The 22,432-nt window shown below is 35.1% G+C and overlaps 2 protein-coding genes across 6 annotated transcripts in view; both read right to left on the bottom strand.

The window, feature by feature from the left end:
* Positions 1–94: 94 nt before the first annotated feature.
* LOC110832721 (aminoacylase-1) lies at positions 95–12,510 on the bottom strand. The gene is made up of 9 exons (XM_022069980.2): positions 12,350–12,510; positions 9,469–9,638; positions 8,907–9,078; positions 8,326–8,472; positions 7,390–7,577; positions 5,301–5,530; positions 4,375–4,435; positions 3,864–4,045; positions 95–3,780 (listed from the first exon to the last, which is right to left on the bottom strand). Exons 1-8 carry the CDS (start codon positions 12,447–12,449, stop codon positions 3,887–3,889), a joined length of 1,227 nt encoding a protein of 408 aa, XP_021925672.1. The 5' UTR covers positions 12,450–12,510; the 3' UTR covers positions 95–3,780; positions 3,864–3,886.
* A 1,151-nt stretch (positions 12,511–13,661) lies between these two features.
* The window catches only part of LOC110832728 (uncharacterized), a 35,036-nt gene continuing 26,265 nt past the window's right edge, over positions 13,662–22,432 (bottom strand). For all 5 annotated transcript variants that reach the window (XM_087359354.1, XM_087359353.1, XM_087359356.1 and 2 more), the window contains one exon: positions 13,662–22,242. In XM_087359354.1, the coding sequence (XP_087215480.1) occupies positions 21,386–22,242 (857 nt within the window). In that variant the 3' untranslated portion in view covers positions 13,662–21,385. The remainder of the gene's footprint in view (positions 22,243–22,432) is intronic.

The following is a 22,432-nucleotide window of genomic DNA, read 5'->3' as shown; positions in this document are numbered from 1 at the left end:
GTTGAACCACGTGCTCCTTTTTAAATGCACGTGGTAAAATGGGCAAAGAATCTTACATATTAATTGAATATGGTACAATCATCGGAACTAAACATTAAGGATACATCAAATGTACTTTTTACTTTTACAATAAATTTATACAAATTAGCAGAAGTTGCTTCCATTACGTACCAACATTACACATTCTTATTTCATATACCAGTCATCATACACAATAATTCCCCGGAAAAATACATTCTGTTCATAAACATTTATGGCCAATTAAATGACACAAATATTTCACATGTGACCCATTTATTCTGAATGGTGAGGTGTCTAATTCTAGCACACTGCTGCTTCTTTCTGGACTATTAGGGTCAAGGGTAATTTCACCTCACAGTAAACAAAAATGTAAAATGGAATGGGATTTTTGGATGTAAGAAACATCTGCCAAAGCAGAAGTTCCAAAGCATCATAAAATCTAGTCTCTAAAGCAGACACCAGAGGAAAACGAATAAATCTGAATGCACATAAGCCATTACACCATTACACAATCAGAAGTACAATAACCAAAAACTTGTGTCAAATAAAATATGTTTGAACTAATCTATTACTAATTTTGAACCAATAAATATTTAACCAATAATTTTCCAATAGCCATTACCAAAAAAGTCTTTGAACTGCACAAGTACTAGAATCATGAGTTTGAATCCCACTTGCGGCACGGATGTCCACGCTGCCACATTCCACTGTCCTGTGTCGGTAGAGATGCTGCAAGAAGCAAATACCCTGTCCAAGGAATCCTATCAAGTGTCTAGGATTCATAGTTTCTTAAGCACTGACAAGTTATGATATTGATAGTGTTCCAAATTATATCAATAAAATCTTCTCGGGCAATCAGCCGCGTTAGCTGGTTACCATTACCGAGAAGATGTTATTGATTGTACTCGCCGCGAAAGTCTCAAATCCTATATTTAAATGTCACTTTCAGTATTATCAAATTGATAAAACTAAATTGCATGATGCTCCATTGACTGTCTTAATTAATTCAATTATAAATCTCTTACAAGGACATTATCTTCTGACATGTCACACCATTCCTCTTATAGGTGGCATTCAATGTTTTAAAAGAACACATCACCTCCATCTTCAGGGTTTGATGCCTTCATTTTCTACCATTCTGACAGAATCGGTACATCCACAACTAACTTTTACCGAGATGAAGAAGAAGAAGAAGATTTTATGAAAAATCAAGACTTTCTTTTCATTTTACATTTTTTTTTTTTTTACTTCTGAAATTGCACAACTGATTACAGGGTCAGAATTTCACGCATCTCAGAAATAGGCTGATACACAACACAGATATCCAAGTATTCAACAAACAGGTTATCTAAAAATGATTTACCTTCAACATAAAATTGTGATAATTTCAAAATATTGTGCTAATTGGTGCTCATACATTTTTGAAGTATCTCACATACATGATAATGGCACACTCCAAATTTTCATACATGTTTATTTAAAATGTTGATTAAATAAAAGTTCCAGATAAAACTGATATACATATAACAACAGGCACACAATTTTATATAAGTCCAACTTACACTTCAGTAGTCAAGTAGTGTCAAACGGACTTGTTTGCGGCAGTGACGCGTCTCGTATACTGTGCATCACATAAACAATGATGCAGAGCACATAAAAATGTCAAGCCACACAAGTTACTGTTCTTATATACTACCCATTATCATTCCTCACTAAGATAAATTACACAAATAGTGAAAAAGTAGGATAAAACATATTATAATCAAAAAATCGCATTTAAAATCGTAACACTTTCTCACAAAATTTTACAAATCTGTTCTGGAACTGAATCTGTAAAATATATATAAAAACACATGGAGAAGAATTCTGAGCAAATCAAATGGCAAAAAGCGCTGCTCTAACGAATGAACATATTTGGCTTTAATTACCGTAAATTTATGTTTTGGTATCTATTCTTCCTACGGAGTAATTGCTGAATTTGCCCCAGATTGCATTATCTAAATAGAAGCAGTATATGTGTATATATATACACACACACAAATATGAATTCCCTGATTTTGTATTAATATAATATTAAACATATCTCTAATATACAAACATGATAAACAATATCAAATCAAATTTAACAAAACAATATAACATAACTTACCAACACTCAAGCACAAAATATAAAAAAATTGGATCAATACAAAAGAACAAAGGCCAACAGGGATGATTAAGAACACCGCATACCACAACGTTATTCCTCATTAGGTTCTATACATGTTTGCACAATGGATGAAAAAACTGGCACCTTTCATCACAGTCACTTTCCAGACAAATTTTGTCAGTGAGGAGTCACTATACTCATCAACAAAGTTCACGGTGAATAAATATTCATATTACATTCTTCCAGCATCTTTAAGGTCCTTTCTCTCATAAGAGCTCATCTTTCTCTTAACAACCTTTATAATATCATTCAAATTATTTATACTTGTCGCAAGATACCTCTGAGCTTCATCAACTCTTACAAATAAACACGTTGGTGGCCGTCCGGCCAGTCAGCCAAGATATGCGGAGCGAGAGAAAGACTGCCATGTGAAAACATACTGTGTCCTGCACCCCCTTACCCTTTACATCCCCCGTTCCACTCTTACTATGACACAGCTCGCACACACAGATATTTTGCATTCAGCAATTGTATATAGCGCTGATAACGACTGAGCACGGCAAAATTAAAAATATGTCAACTATAAACATTATTAGGCCACCTAAGGATAGCAAGCATCTATCATTTAACATAAACTCTCAAGAATGAGTAGGAGCTATGCATCCCCTCCCCCAAGCGCCTACAAGGCGTATAGTGGAACAGCTTTACATTTACTTTTTTATAAATAAATAATAAGCGACGATAGTATAATGGGAATGTTATTTGTGCTTGATGCTAGCTCAGAATTTATATTGCTATACCTTAAGAATTTCCACGATGCACGTATTTTTGCATGTAATTTATTTATTCAAATCAGTCGCGATATCCTGTCATCTGCACTGTACAACAAAACTTTGAAAGAAAAAATATTTACTAACCATGATAGAATAACTTACATCAGAATAACCATAATAAAACACTTTGTTATTAATGAATTATAACAAAGAAACTGTAAGCTTCAAAATGGCACTAAGGCTGGGGCCATGCGACCGTACTAAGTACGTCCGTCGTAACGAAGTTCGTGACGTCCGTCATAGAATTATGAAGGGGCATATAGGGTACAACACACGAAGCACACGCACATGTGTGTTGTATCCTATATGCCCCTTCATAATTCTATGACGGACATCACGAACTGCGTTACGACGGACGTACTTTGTACGGTCGTGTGGCGCCAGCCTAAGACGTTAAACCACTATAAAATCACAAAGCAGTAAAAGTGCAAATGAGGTAATCAAATTTGAAGTGGGCTCTATTTCTATGGTCTGTGGAAATCAACTGAATATCCTACAAAATTAACCTACTCTTTACTAACGTATGATCAAGGCGGTAGCCCGAAAAGAATTTACTATACTCTTTACTAATTAAAAAAATGCACATACACAATTGGTTTTATCTACTTCAAAAATTAAAGACGTATTTTGCACAATGGCAAGTAAACGTACGTAAACAAAGTTCAGTTAGCATACAACAGGAAGGAGATTACTCAATACGGTAAAGGTGAATACACTACTGCTGACGCTGCTACTCACAATTTCAACATCACTTCATGTGAAGGCATCTTTGCAAACCTATAAAAATAGACATATCGAGTAAGACGGGGACATTGACAGAGCACTGGAAACAGAGCTTTGGATATTTCTGACAAACTTACATGACCCATGAAGATACAAACACTCATTTCTTTGCAGAGGGAACATTGCCAACAGCCGGGATAATCTGGTAATAGATGTCGATGCCCTTCAGGAACACATCTTCATTGAGAAATTCATCATGATCATGAAGCAGTACTGGAGTTTTATTCATTGGCGAGAACCCTAGGGCAGGTAAACCAACCTGAAAGAAAGCAGATTATATTTCAGTTTCTCACAGCAATAAGTATGAACACAGCTGTTATTTACGATGCTATGCCATGTAGTCTGGTAAACATTAACTGACATTTTGAGGTAATCACCTTGATGACAGAGACAGTGAGCTCCTCTGAAACATTGCTTAATATCTACCACACTACACAGCGCAAGATTCCAGAAGAGTCATGTTCATAAAAAAAAAAGCACTTTGTTTCCAGCCACTTTTAAAGTAAAACAGCACTTTTGTAATCCAAATATACACAGTTAAATGTACATTCAAATCCAATTGCACAAGATATCTTACTCTGAACTTACCCCTCTCACATAACGGCTATCCGTTCCACCAGGAAATATATCAGGTTTCAATTCTAACTTCCTAAAACAGGTAAAACACACAATAAAATTAATAAGAACAGGCAGATGTATTCTTAGCGGTGGCATTAAAAGACATGTTTATTCATTTCTGCAAGATGCCAACCTGCTGTCTGGGTATGTACGCTCATAACGGGTTGTAAACCAAGTAGATATCAGACAGGTGGTGGGTGATCATAACAGGTTTGACGATGTTTTTCCAAAGGGACCAACTTAAGAAGCACTGTTGTTATAACTAATTCCACAAAGCAGAGCCCCTGCACTTTGTGGAAACTAATGTTCAATAGTATATTCACAAATGCCTACCCCGAGGTAGTTGAATCCAGCTTGTATAAGTGGATCTCTCGGTGTGACAGAAACTGATTTACACATCATTTCTCTTTATTCCACAATCATCCTACTATTCAACACTACATAACCTATGTGGCTGAAACAAAGTCATTGAACACCTAAAAGTAAAGCTGTCCCACTATACGCCATGCAGGCGCTTGGGGGGAGTGGAGGTATAGCTCCTCTCTTCCAAAATAACAGTGATGACTTTTGTTTTAACTCTCAGTAACACATAATCACTGCCAAATTATTAATGACATTCTTCCATCAAGTAACTTAATCCTTTCCATGATAGATTTTATTAACACAAACTTTCCTTTGATAGTGTATTTCCAAGTTGGAAAGTCACATATAGTTAGGCTTACTTGTCGAATGATGATGCGATACACCTTCGTCAAAGATCCTTGCAAATACCATAGTAATTAGAATAATAACGTTCATAACCCATGCACAGCACGACAAGTTAAACCCTATTAATACTCCTTTCATAGTTCCAAATTATCAACATCTTAATTATATAAATCAGAATAAGAACTCACATATCATCACAAGCTCTCTTGAAAGCAAGCCACCACGGGTTGGAACTGTCCAGTTTGGTCACCTGTATTTTGGGTTCCTTCTGCTCAAACTCAACGTACGTGCCAGGCCCCGCTTCAGTACACCATCTATTCACCATAGCCTCAAACTCTGCATGATCTACTGTCACAGCCAATCGCACATCAAACACTACCACCAATTCTGGAGGAACAACATTTGATTGAACACCACCCTGTGACACAAAAAATACAACGGCCTTTCAGATTTTGTTCCATTTCAAAATGTCTCTGGCTGAGATTAAAAAAAAATGAGACAGTACGGGTCTACGAAAGGTAATTTCATTCATATTTGTTACAAAATGTAATTCTAAAAAAAGCCTTAACAATTTCATTCTTGGTACAATCGCTGATATTCACACTGCTTTTGCCACCGTTATTCCACCATATTCAAAAACAAAACACACTCAATCTCACATAATACCACATAATTACATTTTAGTATAATACTGGCAGAAAAACCTAACAGCAGAATTAGATACAATTATCCCTGGCAGAGTCACCTACTCGCAGACGCTTTGTACTACCATAATGTAGAATTATAATGTTTTAATTATATAGATCTATGATTATATCAAACCAGCATAATTATATCCACTAAATTATTACATTACGAACTAAACCGGCCAAAATTACGAAATATTTCATCAGAAATAAACCGTTCCTATGAACCCGCAAAGAATGTAACACAAATGAATCAACCACTACAAATTTCTGGAAATATAGATGTCAGTAATTTGATTCATACCCCATCACAGACTCAAATTCCTAATTATTTACTGGCACAGCGAAGCTTCCGAGTAATTAAAACTATTCCGGCAAACAATCTGTTGTACTTACCTCACCATTCTTACTGATCAGTGCAGACATGAAACAAAGATGCAACAATTTTCAAATTCAATTTCCGCAACACATTTCTTGTAATGCGAGTTGTTCGCACACAGACATAAAATAATCCATAATCATTACAAATTATGCAAGTCCTTCAGATCAGAGTTCGGCATCGTCTTCTTTTCATTCTACTCGAAAATACTATAAATAACAGGCAAAACTGGTGCTTAAACCGCGAATGCATTTCAGGACCAGACAGTGTGGGGGTAAAGCTCAATTCATTCCGCACCACGAGACTAGAAACAGCTGAATGATCAGCCACTTTATTCCCGTGGAATTGGCGTACATATTCACTAGATGTAAGGCTGGATTAGGACGAGAGACAGCTTGAATGCAGTAACAACAAAAAGGAAGATGTTTCGAAACCTCAATCAAAGCCTCAGACAGACGGACCTAACAGAGGACCGAATAGAAGAGGAGAATTGAGGAGGTCATGGACCGAATACGGACCGGAGAGCCATAGAAGAAGAAAGATATATAAATTACACGAGAGTCATTTTGATGATTTTGGTTGGATGTGAGATTTCACGTTCTCATGGCGGCAAATATGAAAATGACCAATGATTTTGGATGCTGTGGTGCATAGTCTGGTAGAAGCTTACTGCCATTTAAAGGTGCTTACTGCCTCCGGCATCAGGGTGTTGATGATGAAGGCAGCAAGCACCTAAGAAATGTCTGTAAACGTCTACCAGACTACACGACGCAACAACCCAGAAGACGGCAATTTTCAAACTCGCCGCCGTGAAAACCTCAAATCCTACAAAGAGAATAAGGTATTAAGATACTATTGCCAACTGAATTACAATAAGATTTTTACACTAGTTATAAGTAAAAAGAAAAACAACAATAAGAACAGATTTAGGCAATAACAATAAGCAATTTAAATTTAATGTTTCCTCCTCTCAGGTAACATCTGATCCACATTATATCCTAAATCATGGCATAAGAAACCATGTTGTGTTTCGTTCTAAATTAAATATTTTATCATAATATACAAATGGTAAAAAAAATAGTTGATCTTAATTTAGGATACATCACTTTTGGTGCCTGCTTCTTGTCGTGAACGCTCGTCTAAGGATTATCTGACTAGTCTTTTATAATCTTAGATACTGACATGTTTACCAAGAAGAATTATCATTATCACCTTAAGTTGCGTCAGGTTCACAGTAGTGATATCACCAACAGTTAGGCTTGGGTTTGACCCCAACTTCTTTTTCTCTTGCTCTCGAAAGTCCATGAAACGGTCTATAATGATGCGAACTTTCTCTCCAGCTGTATCTGGCAGCAGCAAGGACCCATGACCTGGAGTACCCGGGCAGTGTACGAACATATCTGACAATTAAAAGCACAAAACTCATTCATTACATAATACTAGAACTTGAAAGGAAATGTTAAATATTTTATTCAATTTACTTTCATAATTTTAAATATTGGAAGAACCCCCCCCCCCCAAAAAAAAAAAATCACGATAACCTCAGGTCATCCCCGATAATGCAGAAGAAAGTGTATATTACTGCAACACAATGGATAAATTACAAAACAGTACATTTAATTGAAGCAACCTATTTTCTGTGCATTATCTATCGTCCAAGACTAAATAGAAACCAATAAAATCATGACGTTTCAGAGATTGGAGTTTATTTCTGTCTTCAGGTAAAACATACTCTGTTGGGTCAAATCGACAGAGCTAATCCCTATCTGAAAGATACTTAATCACACACTCCTTTTACTCTATTGATGAATTTCTAATTTTCGCAAAGAAGTCGTAATGTTTATTCGGGTTTCTTTGTCTTCATGTAATATAAATGAGTAGTATAATTTATCTACTGTATGTAATGGGTGGATGTAATGTACCAATTATGTGAACCCTTTGTTTATAATATGTGAAACTTTATAAAAGTATGAATAATACGTAACTGCATTGTATTATTACAACTTATTCCCCATCCTTCTGTCATCTGACTTACTTATGGATCCACAGAATGCAATAAAGATGTACGTATTAGTTACTCGTTACAGCAAGCCAGCGTCACTCATAAGAAAAACACAAAGAATTGAAGAGTACGAAGATCATACTTACGCCATATACTCCGCTCTCCATAAAAGAGTGAAAATTGTTCAAAAGGACTTGCCATGCCTTCATCCAGGGCAAAGCCGATGTTCAAGTCACGGAAGTCAGGAGTGCTGACAAACTTAGCCATGCCATCTTTACCACCAATCTCTTCGTCTGAAATACCAGAATATGAAACTGAAATATTCCATCATTCTACGACCGACATTACTGGCAACACATTTAATACAGAGGATTTTAATATTGATAAAATTATCGGTTCTCAATAAGAAGTGATTCACGCTTTCATGGAAGTAAAAGTTTAGACCGTGATACTGTATAGACTTTCAAATGGGTAACAATGTTTCAGAGGAACCTTTAAGACTTCTTCATGGTGCCATAAGGTAGAATACCTTACAGTCCAGAAGTTGTTTTCTTCATTTAACTGCCTAACAGACTTCGCTTAATTTTACAAACACCCAAACAGCGATTATTATTACACCTAACTCTTCTTTTATAACGTGTTCATCAGTTACACTAAACTTTCTACAAAAACAACTAAAATATAAAAAAGTTAAGTTATTCACTATTTCAGAGTAATTAATAATCACCTGGCACAAATGAAATGTGAATTGTCCTTCTGAGTCGGACTCCTTCAGATTTGAGACGGCGTACAGCCTCCAAATACTGAATTCCCACGCATTTCATATCTTGTGCCCCACGGGCAAATATGTTCCCATTTTTATCCTTATCGGCACTAAAAGGGTCATGTGTCCATTTCTCCTAAAAATGAAAGGCATTTACAAGCGTGAGAGACAATCAACAAGACTGGAAAGATGTACTCTCTGAAGTACACTAAAAATCCAAAGGTGTTCTTTATATAGCAGGGTTACCAAAAGAATAACAATGGTACTGACGGTCACACTTGCAACAATACAATTCAAGGTCTTATTTATGAAAGTAGCAGAAATTAAGATGCAGGAACTTTTTTCTGTAACGGTTCAAGAAATAAACACAAAAGCTTCAAAATTCCATTACTTGTAACAAAAGCAATTGTTAATTTCGTCTCACAAGCCACATCTTTGTGACACCTTTTAAACAAACACGCTGATTTTTGTTTTATTTGTCGAGTGTTACTACTACTGCTCTAGTCCTTACATCAGCAGAACTTACAGGAAATACTGGAACTACATCCATGTGAGAGTTCAGCAGTACTGATGGAAGTCCTGGCTCCAAACCTTCCCATGTCAACACCACAATCGGTTTCCCAAACACTACAGAATAAACTTGTAGTGGTAAACCTAGTTGAACCGCTTGTTTCTTCAGGAATGCAACGCAGTCATCTGCACAGAATATGCAGACAAAAAAATTAACTCCTATGATAGTCTAATAATACAGCACATTGAGTATTTCAAATGTCGGTAACATCTGAATGTGCTCATAAGCGCGAAAAAATTCCATATTATCTTTCAAATAGCCCAAAGCAAAAGGTCTCGGGAAGGCAAGTCCACATATGAAGATGGCTATCTTCTGAGTTGTTGCACCATGTAGTCTGATAGAAGTTTACCGACGTTTCAGAGGTCATACTGCCTCCATCATCAGGGTGATGCAGCAGCAAGGACCTCTGAAATGTTGCTAAACTTCTACCGGTCCACAACAACCCAGAAGACAGCCATCTTCAGACTCCCGGCCGTGAAAACCTCAAATCCTACAAGTCCAGATAAAGATAAATTATACGGTCACCACAGAACTCTTTAAAAATGGCCACTGTGGAGTATCGCATGTGCACGGTTATACCATCTCACTGTAACCAGAAATCACATTCAGATTCATCCAGTATTGAGATGAAAAATGCGTAATCAGTACCTAGACAAGCTCAGCATTCGCAGCATCTATATACATAAGAAGCAATATTGGTTGGTGGTCATTTTGTAGTATACAGATATTGATACAGGTTAACATACATGCATTGATGGAAATGCATTAACTAATTATTACATTTCTCACAATTCCAGACATCTATCCTCCCAACCTGCATTCCACAACATGGACAAAAGACAATGATATATTTCTGTTACATCACTCTGAAGGGCCGACCATGAAAGTCTTAACAAACTGCCTGATACATATGAAACGAAAGAGCAAACATAAGATAAGTGATAAGATCTACCAACAATAAAACAAGAAGAGACCATAGCAGAAAACAGTCTTTGTTTTAAACCTACGAGACAGTAGGATTATGCATTAATTAGAAGAAAAAGATGCCACTATGACTTCTCTGAAAGTAAGACACTATACTTGATAAGCTACCCCAGCAACTATTTTTAATTTCTAAAAAGCATTGATATGCCATGAAAGGTAGAGGATTGGGTACATAACCTTGAAAGCCTGCATGTTCCACATGCAGGGTATTAGACAATAATACCTTCAAGATTTTATCTTCCTTATGAATTATTTGTACTTGCTGTCTCGTATCTATAAAGTCAGATTTAATAAGACTGTACGACTTCCATTGTGAAACAGTTTATCAAGAAGTAGTTTATGGCCAATATGATCAAGTGTTTTTCTTAAATACAGAAGGACAGTTACTAATTATTTTATGATTAACATTTTTAATTGCAATTTCTACAGTTCAGACTACTGCATCTTTTGCTACACTATGAACTACTAAGAATACTTTGATTACCAAATGTCACAAACTGATTTGATTTAATTTTACTCTCCTCAGTATCTCCGGATGGACGATAGTTATTTACTTTGTAGGATTTGAGGTTTTCACAGCGGCGAGACCAAACAAGGCTGCCTTCTGGGTTGTAGCGACCTGTAGTCAGGTAGACGTTTACCAACGTTTCAGAGGTCCTTGTCATCTCCATGATCAAGGGCAATGAGTAATCACCGTGATAATGGATTTTCCTATAACTCAAACCGATTCCATGCGTGCGGCTTATTTCTACCAGATGTATTAATGTCAGCATGCTCAGCTTAGTAATCTGACATCATTAGACTGTATTACTACAGTTATGAAGCACTGACCTGGTATATTAGTCATTACTGGTATAATGCCGATGCAGCAACATCCATAACTTAAGCTGGCTCATGAATAGTTAAAGTTAAATTATAAGTAACTCCACACAGCAGATTCCTTCTTGAGAAGCTGAGAGAATGCTCAGCTCTCAATAAATGACCTTTATTTTAAGGAAAACAAAGACACATTGCCATGTTCACAACAGTTCACCGCCGGTTCCTATCCTGAGCCAGATAAATCTAGTTTGCACCCCAAACCTCATTTCCCTAAGATAAATTTTAATATTAACCTCCCACCTATGCCTAGGTCTTCTGAGTGGTCACTTCCCTTCGGGTTTGTGAACCAAAATTTCGTACACTTTTTAATCGCCCCATGCACACTATATGTCATACCCATATCCCCCTCCTTGATATTATCACCGTAATATTTGGTGAAGAAGAATGTTAACAAGTTCATCAGTCCCTATTCCATCATCCACTTATACCCAAAACCTTGTATCCAACTACCAAAGATATCATGTAAGATTATTCCAAAGTAAATTTTCGTTACATTTCGTATTCTTAATAAGAATCGAACACGGCAACATCTACAATTACCAAAATTGTTCCTGACAATAAATGTTACGCATTTGCTGCAACAGCACCTTGACCAAAAAATTAGTCATTTTCTACAATGCAGGATTATGCCATTGTGTAGGTTCTACAGTGGGTGTGGTTGACATTGCAGAATGTAAAAGTTATCATTGCAAATAACATTACGTTCAAAATTGTATCACTGACAGACAAAGCAATTATTCTACATCGGATAAGTGCGAATGTTTGCAATATAGATTAAAACGAACATTAATAATATGTCACGTAATCAACATTCACAACTCACGTTTCAATAAGGGAAAGGTCAACTTGTCACTCATTCCCCCACTCCATTATACGGAAAGCGTATTTAAATAAATCCTCAAAGTTGCAGTAACCATTTAATTTAAGCAACATGTCCAGTTATTGAATACATCCAGTTTTCAATTAAACATACCGTAATTCACGTCCGGCTGAACGGAGGGGATACGTAAATATTCACGAAAATTAGCAACAGCTTCATCCTCTACACCTGCTTCTTTCTTCCCTGGTGACATCGCTAGCCAACGTTGCGCTTTGCACAGTTCAACTATTGCAGCAGACACCTCTAGTCAACCAATAAAGATCGACCATTTGTTGTACGTCACTGTACACAACCAATTATAAGATTTTCAGCTGACGATGTTGTGGGAGACATTTTATTTGCAAGCTTGAAGTAGCTTAGATATTTACCATTTATATTATGCCCTGCATTACTCAGCCATGTGCCATAAATAAAGTAATAATAACACACATCTAGCCCTACATGCTTATCAGCCTGTATTGTTTACAAACGTTACATCACCTCAGATACTAATTTATTTTGACGTGTGTGTGTGTGTGCATCGTCTTAAGCCGAATTATTACGTTAAATTACGCTTCCACGTACCTCATTTTGTTAATTTTCAAAGAATATTTCTGGTAGTGCACATACACATACTTGCTATCCAACACATGCATTGACTTTTATTAGTTGGTCCATTTAATGTATGATTATTGACATTGCTGTTTACTTTTGGTGATTTAACCAATCATAAGTTGCTCTACAACTTCTGGCATGAAGTTGGAGACAATGTTTCTCTGAAATGCTTGTATCTCACCTACTGGTCCACATAGTGTCAAAACCCTGAATGTCACCCTTGCCATTAACAGAACTTTCAATCTCAGTATGTTCCTGATTTTTAGCCATAAACCGGTGATTAAACATGGACAAATAATCAATACTTCACTTGTACATATAGGTTGTCCCACAAAATATTTTTACACAATACAATACAGTGGCCACTTAAATAAGTTGCTCACCGCAGTCAACTGTTCCATGATGCTAATGGTCATTCTGAACATCCACACTAGATTTGCTAATCCACCAAGTGCCAATGCTAAATTACGTAATAGTATAGTTTTGGCAAGGCTCTTCATATGAGGAATTAACCTGACACAAGCCCTCTACCTATACAGGACAACACGACACAGAAAGACAGACAATCATCTAAGCCTCGAGTAGGATTATCACATTGTTTGATTTATCAAAGCCCACACCCCTACACTGCACAGCCACTGCGACCAGCAAAAATAATCAATGCATACAGAAAATAAAAATGCAAAGTTTCATCAGGACCAATGTCTGTGGATTAACATAAATCCTTAAATAATTTTGTCATCTTCCTCCTACTTATAACTGTTCACTTTCAGGACTGAAAGGGGATATGGATTATGTTAACAGAGTCAGGTTAAATCTTTACCTTATGATATTTATTCTTCATGTAGTGCTTTGCTCCTAAGCTCTATTACAGTTTTCAGAGAATAAAAGTTTCAAATAATTAAATGTCAATAAACATTATGTACAAGTTAAAACCATACATACATAAAAATTCCTGTCTGCTACCTTTATGATAGCAATACTTTTATCACACCATATACACAAACACATTTTAGTATACTTGACACATGCATACTGGCAACCTACGCCAACTTTTGATTTAACCAGGTCAAGTCACCCTTTCATTTTATTATATAGCCTCTTTCCTAGCCATATTTTAAATGAAACATGTTTTAGTATACTGTTAAACCTCAAAACTGTTCATAAAATCTCCAGTGTTGACCACTGATTTCTTATTAATTTTCTGTTCCCACTATCTTATTGCACACAGTATTTTATATGTCAATTTGCCACAATTTGAATTATTTTTATTTATTACAATGTATTTTATTATATTACAATCCCACAAGTTGAGCACACCTTGTTTGTGCTATTACAAATTACTCCACTTTAAAATAACTATAATTTTTACTTGAAAATGTTCTCATATCAGAATCCATCATGAGGGTTGTGGAGTGTGTTTCTTTGTTAATGTTATTAGAAAATTCACTGCACCTTAAAATATTTACAACTGGATTTCAAATCTTGTTCCACTTGAACTGGTTCATTCTTTACATGCAACAGATGCACGGTGAGGGCTGCCAATTTATTTCCCTTTCTCCCATGCCGACCCTTTGTTATTCACAAAACAAGTGTTAATAATTTGTAGTTTTGTACAGTACGTTTGGTTTTCTGGCAGCTGGATTACATAACCTAAAAGCTTTCTTTTTAATACTGCTAACTCTGGAGTGCTATGTATTGTTTCATGCTGATACAAAAAATGTGTTGTAACTGTTTACATGTTGGCCATTTGTTGTCAGTCAGAGTATACAAAAACATGGTGTATATAGTGTGATACATAAATTACTATCAGAAGACACCACAGACATGTTTGTAGTAAATATTACTACCTTGTGAATTAAGCTATTCACCATTAAAATACTTATCCTATAGCTCAGAAAAGTTCCCTTATCACTATTTATAAACAAAACACATTCAATAAAAGGTAATTATATCATGTTCTGAATCTATGCAGAAGAATCTATTATATTTACAACACACATTACACCAATATTATAAAAATTGTTTTGTACTCCTATGTGCACCATTACTTTACCCATGAAAATACCTTTTTACTGAATGGGTAAAAATATGAGGTTTCTCAAAACCTGCCAATTATAGCCACATAATCCACAATGGACTACTCTACTAAATGCCAGTATTTAAGTGTGTGTGTGTGCATAGTAATAAATGTGTTTCATCCATTATGGACATATTTACAAGCACAAGAAAAGACATTTTTGTAAGTATGAGCTTTATTAACACTTCATATCTGAACTTTACTTACTACTACTCCACTTCAACCAGACAGCATACAATATTTATATATTATGCCAACAATACTATACAAATAGTATTACAGTACAAGTCACATTATCAGATAAACAGAAAAGACATTCCTTTTCAAAGTTTAACCAATAATGACTGCACATAATGAATGTCACTGTGAGATGGCAGATAGTGGTACAAGCATCAATAAACCATCATCATAATTCATGTCATTTTGTCAGAAAATATAATAAATCCTCACACATTTCAAATACATGAAGCAATTCTAAATAATTTCCAATATAATCCTTCCAAAATTGGACAAATTAATCTAAAACTGAGTAGGATCCCATAACCCATTTGCACAGGGAAACAACATTACATTTTTAACTTTGAACAAAATGAAAAATGAACAATACTAACTAAAACTTCAAATAAAAAAAACTGAATAGCATTCATCTCAAAAATATTAGTGTCTTTTTGTACCAATAAAAAGGAGTATGGAGTAATACTGGGCTTAAATGTCACTATTTCAAATTGACACCTCCAAGCTTACACACAAAAAAGAGATAAGCCATCCATTTTAAAGCATGTCCAATGATCACAAGAGCAATTTCCTGAAATGAAGTTCTCTTCATATACAAGACCTGAAATGAATATTAAATTTGAAGCAAAATACGTAAAGAAACACTGTATTTAAAAGTTCAGTAAGAAATTAAACTAAGAAAAGATTATGGATAAGTTTAAAAAAATGTAAACTGAAGTATAACTTAATGACATAACTAGAACAAGAATATACAACAAAAATAAAGCATTTCTAATTCTGAACAGTAGGAATCCATATGTTTTGACTTAACCCTTGCTGTAAAAGATGTTCAGCTAAATTATTTTATTGTTATTTTCATTGTAATTAAATGTGAATTTATATTAATATGCAAGAGTATTAGGCTCATTAAATGACTGGATTTTTCTACCTTCAGGCTTATTAAATTATTTCGCTGGATATTTCAGTCTCCTACCAATATCATCATTAGACATCGCAATGTTTTAGTATCACGTTTAAAATTGTTTCTCTCATTTTTCAATATCAAAACGTATGTGGTGAATTTATTCTGAACGTGAGATTCTTTTCTGATACAACACAATTTGTGATGGAGTGCTAGCTCACAACAAAATCAACATATAGTAAAGCAGTCTATTTGACGGACGAGCTTACCAATATATTTGAAAATGTGTTGGTACAATATACAAAGTGTGGGGTGGGGGAAGATGGTAATTCTTATTGCAATGAACTTCCAGTAGCATTCTTATAGTGTACATTCATGCAGTCTTTCTTATGGGCCTCAAGACAAAATTTTGAATATAAAACTGCAGGGTGAGGTATTAGGATTCACCATACGCAGCCCACATGCTACATTATCAAGACTTTGTGAAATCAACTTCAAACACACAGCAACAAAATTTTTATATGTGGAAGTTGCAGAAGGCCAATTTGTTTTACTTTCCAGTGGAGGATAAAAAGAACCAACCACTTGACAGATACATTAACTTGGAATAATCAAATATATTACCATTATTACAGCATAATGTCACCTCATATACTTATCTGAGATTCTGTATAAAAGTTCCAAGTGTATGTCAGATGAGATTCAAGTTTTAAATTAAATGGGATGTTATAACCAATCACATTAAAAATAATATGCACTAAACAACTTGCACTTAAAAGTTTTTGAAATACATGAAACTGCCTTAAGTGATTATTCACTGAACATCCCCTAAGGTGATTACAGATTTAATTAAAAAAAAATATTTCTGCATTACCTCCTAATGTGTTTGTGTAAAGTTCAAAATATAATCAGAGTACAAAAAATCTTGAATTTGGATTAATTACTGTTTTGTTTACTTGATGGCACTTAAACCAATTCAATTTTTATCAATTGCTGATATTATGACAGATAACACAGGACTCAGAATAATTACAAAAAATGTTTTCCCATATGACCGTTCATTACAGATGTAGGCAAATTTGTACAATAAAACTGATAAAATGACATAAAAGTCCTCTTTTTTCCTTTCTTTTTTTATCCAACCTTTTACCTCTACACAAAAATTTGTTGTTATTCAATGACCTAAGCTGCTATATATGTCTTGTGTTACATGATCATCATATATCTAATACTTTTGACTTACTTTTTCAAATTACACTGGCCAAACTTTTTGTGTCAATAATATGGACAAAATAAGCTGCTTATCTCTTCACTAAATCCGATATACTGATCATGAAAATGAAAGTTAAAAAATTTGTAACCCGCAGCTTTTTATTATCCCCTAAATTTCATTTTATTCAAAATACTATATGAACTTATATTACCTATTGAAATATGGACTTTATTTTGAGTTAACTTGGAATCACTATCAAAACATCATACGCTTACATTATGGATGCTAATATAACAAATCCACTAAGAGAAATACACAAAGAAATAAGTACTTGGATTCCACTAATAAAATATCATAATCTCGCATTATGGTTGACAAACAGAAAAACAGGCAAAAATACAAAAGTTAAAAAAATACTCTATTCTGACTATACATTCATACAAAAAGTTATTTTTCCTTCATATAAACAATGCTATCTTCTCTTTCCCATATAGTTTTTTGATTAAACTGATGTGCAAATTTTTTTTTAAATCCACATCTGCAATATGCATGTCAGAATTAACATAAAAAGTTAGTTTTCAAACATGTTATAAAAACCTTGCTGACTAGCACAATTATATTCACTGAAATGCAACAGCTTAAAAGCGATGATTCCTGTGCTTTTCAGTACGATTGCCAGCCTAAAATAAATTTTCTATTAAAAATAAAATACTCAAGCAGTTTCTGTACTAGAAGCATTTACTCTCCGTGCATACCAGATGAAATCACACAAACACGCAGTCTACTCACTGTTGCTACTATGACAGTGTTTCTGGCCATAATATTATGGAATGCCTTTAACTGGCCTGCTAAAACAAACACAATGAATAACTTTTCACCATTTATTTGAACACTGTTAAGCACCATTAAAATATCCTCCCCCATTCTACCGCCTCAAATTCTGGTGTGGGGTTATTTTTCATAATTTAGCTTTATCTGAACTAAAACTTTTGGAAAATATTGTTTTAAAATAAGCTTATAACTGCCAATTGAAGACAAGCACAAAAAGGGGGAAATGACATTTTTCAGTTTTTAAAGGAGGGACCAAAAACTGTTTTAAATGGCTAGTATCACACTTTTTTAGCCTTAATAAACATGCATAAGCATTTTAAAGAACACTTTGAACAGTACATGTTTATTTGATCAAGAAAAAGTAATTTTATTAATGGAATCATCTTTTTACTCCAAACTTACTTAGTGTCAAATTCTTTCATCTTCTGTTCACAAAATGTCACTTTCCACACTATTTACGGAAGACAAAGATTTTAGGAATTTGTAGCACCATGTCGCACTCAATGGACATGGTACTCTGCTTTTGTATTGCATCTTTGATTGCAATCCTGCCTTCGTACGCAAATGGAGCCAACAGTAAAAACACTGAATGGGCCGCATGACTTCAAAAACATGAAAAATAAGATGCATGAGCATATGCAGAGCATTCCAGAGTTCCATGTTGCCAGACACCGAACTAGTTTGGATCAAGAAAGGGATATGTTTCAACATCCTTCCCTTGCACAAATGTCGTGGATAAGTTTCGAACACCTGATCAGAAGCAACTTGGTGGATTTATCCATGCCTTACACAATAAAATTGGGCTATTCTTGTCTTTTAATAACTAAAAACACAATTTTGACCTTTTAAAGTTACCCCCTTCTTGCATCAAGATCTTCAGCTCCACCTAAAGAAGGTACAGCAACCACCAGACTACACAGTATCACAACCCAGAAAACCATAATATCCTCACCAGCATGAAAACCTAAAATCTCAAACACTCACAATTAACACATCATCATCATCATCATTTTACTTGTAACTCTGATAAACACCACCTCAAACAGAATTAATATTATCAGATCATAAAATAAAATAAAATGAAGCAGATAAACACTTCTACTCAAACAGCTTAATCACATTTCAGGTGTGACAGAATTGGTGTGCTGGGCGGGTTAGCGTATGGGCATGAAGAACAATTATTCTAAAGAAGAAACATCTGTTCCAAACCTTCTTCTCTCAAGTATTCAAATTAAAATACACTGGATCTATGCATCTATATATGTGCGCAAAATGTATCGACTTTCAAGCTATTATCATCTCGGGTTATATTATTAACTGGCAAACAGTATCATACCGATCCCAATAACAAAGTCAACAACATGAATTTTCAAAGCTATCTATGATTCAGTGTTACATGCAATGCCAAATTTGAACAAGTACTTATTACCAATAAGAATGAAACTAACAGGCTGACAGGATGAAGTATTCAGCAATGTCAATGAAACATCCAATTTATGGTGAAGTTAACTATACGAATAAAGTATTTAATTTGTGAATTACCAGTGTGTCTACGGAAATTCAACTACGTGGACGAAACATTCAGTTTATGTACTGTCAATACATTTATGACAAGTCAACAGTGTGGATGAGATATTCAGTTTATGTAACATCAGTACGTCTATGACGAAGTTAACTGTATGGCTCAAAAATCCGATTTACGTATCACCAGCATCTATAGAATTCCTTGTTTTTGGTGTTTCCTAATGCAGAGTATGTAAAGAAAAAGGAAACACAACTTTCAGACTAGAACACAACAAAGTGCATTTTAAATGTGTGTGAATATTAACAACCGACGACATAAATTGCATTTTAAATTAATTTATACAAATTTTTCTCATCATTCAAATTAATAAAAAATCTTAATAAAATGTATTCTCTCAAACTTCAAAACATCTAAACTGTGCTCTTCTGTGAACAGTTCTCAATGTTCGATTTTAACGTATATTTTTCATACTTGTATTAAAATTACTCAGAAAATATTAAAATTCTTCTTCTAAAATACCAGAAATAATGTTATTTCCCTGTGGCTCAATGGTAACTTTATTTTAAATAAAGACTTCAAATTCTGCAGTTGTTTAATACATAATTTTCAATTTTAAAGACATTCATATGTCATCAGATGTATTGTTACAGATCACCACGTGAATATGATCTAGAATAAGCATAACAGGAAAAAAAAAAAAAGAAAGAAAGAAAGATCAACTGAAAATAGCTTTCAAACATAGCACACATTTCACACTGTCATAAAAAAAGCTATATGCTTTTAAAGCATGTAATGAACTGGGTGAAGTCGTAGAACAATTAATTCAACATCAACATGAAATTCACTGGGTCACTTGCAAAACTTTCTTCAGTCAGTCCCCATTCTGATGGCACTGCACAAGTATTTTGTAATTCAATCACAAAGGTTCCTACGGGCTATACTCCCAAAAATTTAATTCACATCCGCAGCTGTGTTCATTTCTTCGAGACAACACGTTCTTCAGAGTAACACATTCAAATAGGTCCACTGTTGATCCTTCATGTTTTTACTCTGAGGTTCCATGGTGTTATTTGTACTCAGTGGCTTTAATATTATGTTAAGATTTACCTATTACATAGACACCAAACTATAACACAGAAAGCAAATTTGCATAGCACAAACACACCACACTTTTAATTATAGTGAAAAAATTATAGTTATATAATAAGCAAAAATTTGGACATGGAACTCTTACATTTTCATGCCACCTTGCCATTAAATGAAAGATGTTACTTCTTGAAACACAAACATGTACTCAACACCAATTACAAAATTAAATTTCCTTTTTGAATATCATACTTGTTTCTTCTATACAACTATTTACAGAGAAACTGAAAAAAAAAATAGATACGGGACAGAATACAGCAAGAAAAATTATACAATTACATTATTTACAACAGCTTAAAAACACAGGATAAACTTGTTAAGACGACTTTTAAAGTCTACTAATAGGATAGGGCTACGAAGAAATAGACAATTTTGCAAAACATGATACTTCATGGTTAACTGTATGACAAACTGAACAGTTCGTACCACGTCTGTTAAGTTCACACCCCCAAATTAAACAAGAAATACGAAGAGGAATCATGGCTGTATTCCTGGCCCTAGCTGATGAAGCTGAGAAGACAAGATAACAACCATAAATTACAAATACATATATTACTATCTCATCTGTGAAATAATTACTCCCACATATATTTGTACAAATATACTTAAGTTCGAGGTGGCAGAGGTGGTGGTGGAGGCGGAGGGGGTGGGGGGTAGTAGGCCTTTGCAGCCGCCACAGTAAAGAAGGTTGACGTACTTCCTGGAGCTGTCTGTTGCTGCTGGGGTGAAGAATCTGTCTGATGATTTATAGACGGCAGAGGTGGATTCACAAAATGTGTACTTCCTTGTGAAGTTCCATTATTTGGGATAGCTCTTCCAGGACCTACCACCATAACAGTCTGAGGAGATAAATTTGATGATGCTGTACCATACGATCCTTGCACAACAAACTGAGTATTCCCAGCATTTGGTGGCGGTGGTGGAGGCGGAGGCGGTGTTGTAAGGAGGAATTTCTGTGTTGCCTTACAACTTCCACTGTTGACCGCAGAAGACTGATACACTGTTGCCACTGAAGGTGGCACAGCAAGGCCCTTCACAGACGTGACAGCATTTGGCAACCCCTTTACTCCCAGACCAGCTGGGAAGGATCCATATGTTTGATTTTTCAATGGATTAGTAAGAGTGTACAGATTATATCCTTGTCCACTCAAGGGCTGGCGATTTGAGGGCGGCAAGTTTGAATTTGTTGATACGTAACCTGCATTACCATTGGTAGAAATGTAATTTACTGACGTACCGACAGGAACAGAATTGTTTGGTACAAGAATTGAAGGATATACAGGTGATAAAGTTGAATTGGCTTGGCCAAGTTTGGGTGCGGATGAATACATCGTAACTGAATGCTGTGTATTAGACACCAGTGATGGTGAAGTAGTTATTTCTGGTGGGGGGAGGGGGGGTGGTGGTGGCGGCGGTGGAGGCGGGGCTTTCTTCTTTCCATCCTTGGCATCTTGGACCAAACCTGTAAAACATACAAAAGGGTTCCTTTTAGCATAACTCACTTTGTATTCTTTAATCTTTCATTGCTATGTGGCTAAGTTCCCCACAAAGATCTCTATTTGCCATGTTAGTAAAAGTGGAAAATTCTTCCTCTATTCCAGTTTGAAGAAGTCTAGAAGGGGTTTTGGAAGCAGTCTGTCCAAATGTTATAC

The sequence above is a fragment of the Zootermopsis nevadensis genome, unplaced genomic scaffold (genome assembly GCF_977971745.1).
Source record: "Zootermopsis nevadensis isolate Lab colony 2312 unplaced genomic scaffold, Znev_1.0 Znev_ptg000031l, whole genome shotgun sequence".
Classification (NCBI taxonomy): domain Eukaryota; kingdom Metazoa; phylum Arthropoda; class Insecta; order Blattodea; family Termopsidae; genus Zootermopsis; species Zootermopsis nevadensis.
Note: the sequence above shows the minus strand (reverse complement) of the source record. Positions and strands in the feature narration are given on the sequence as shown.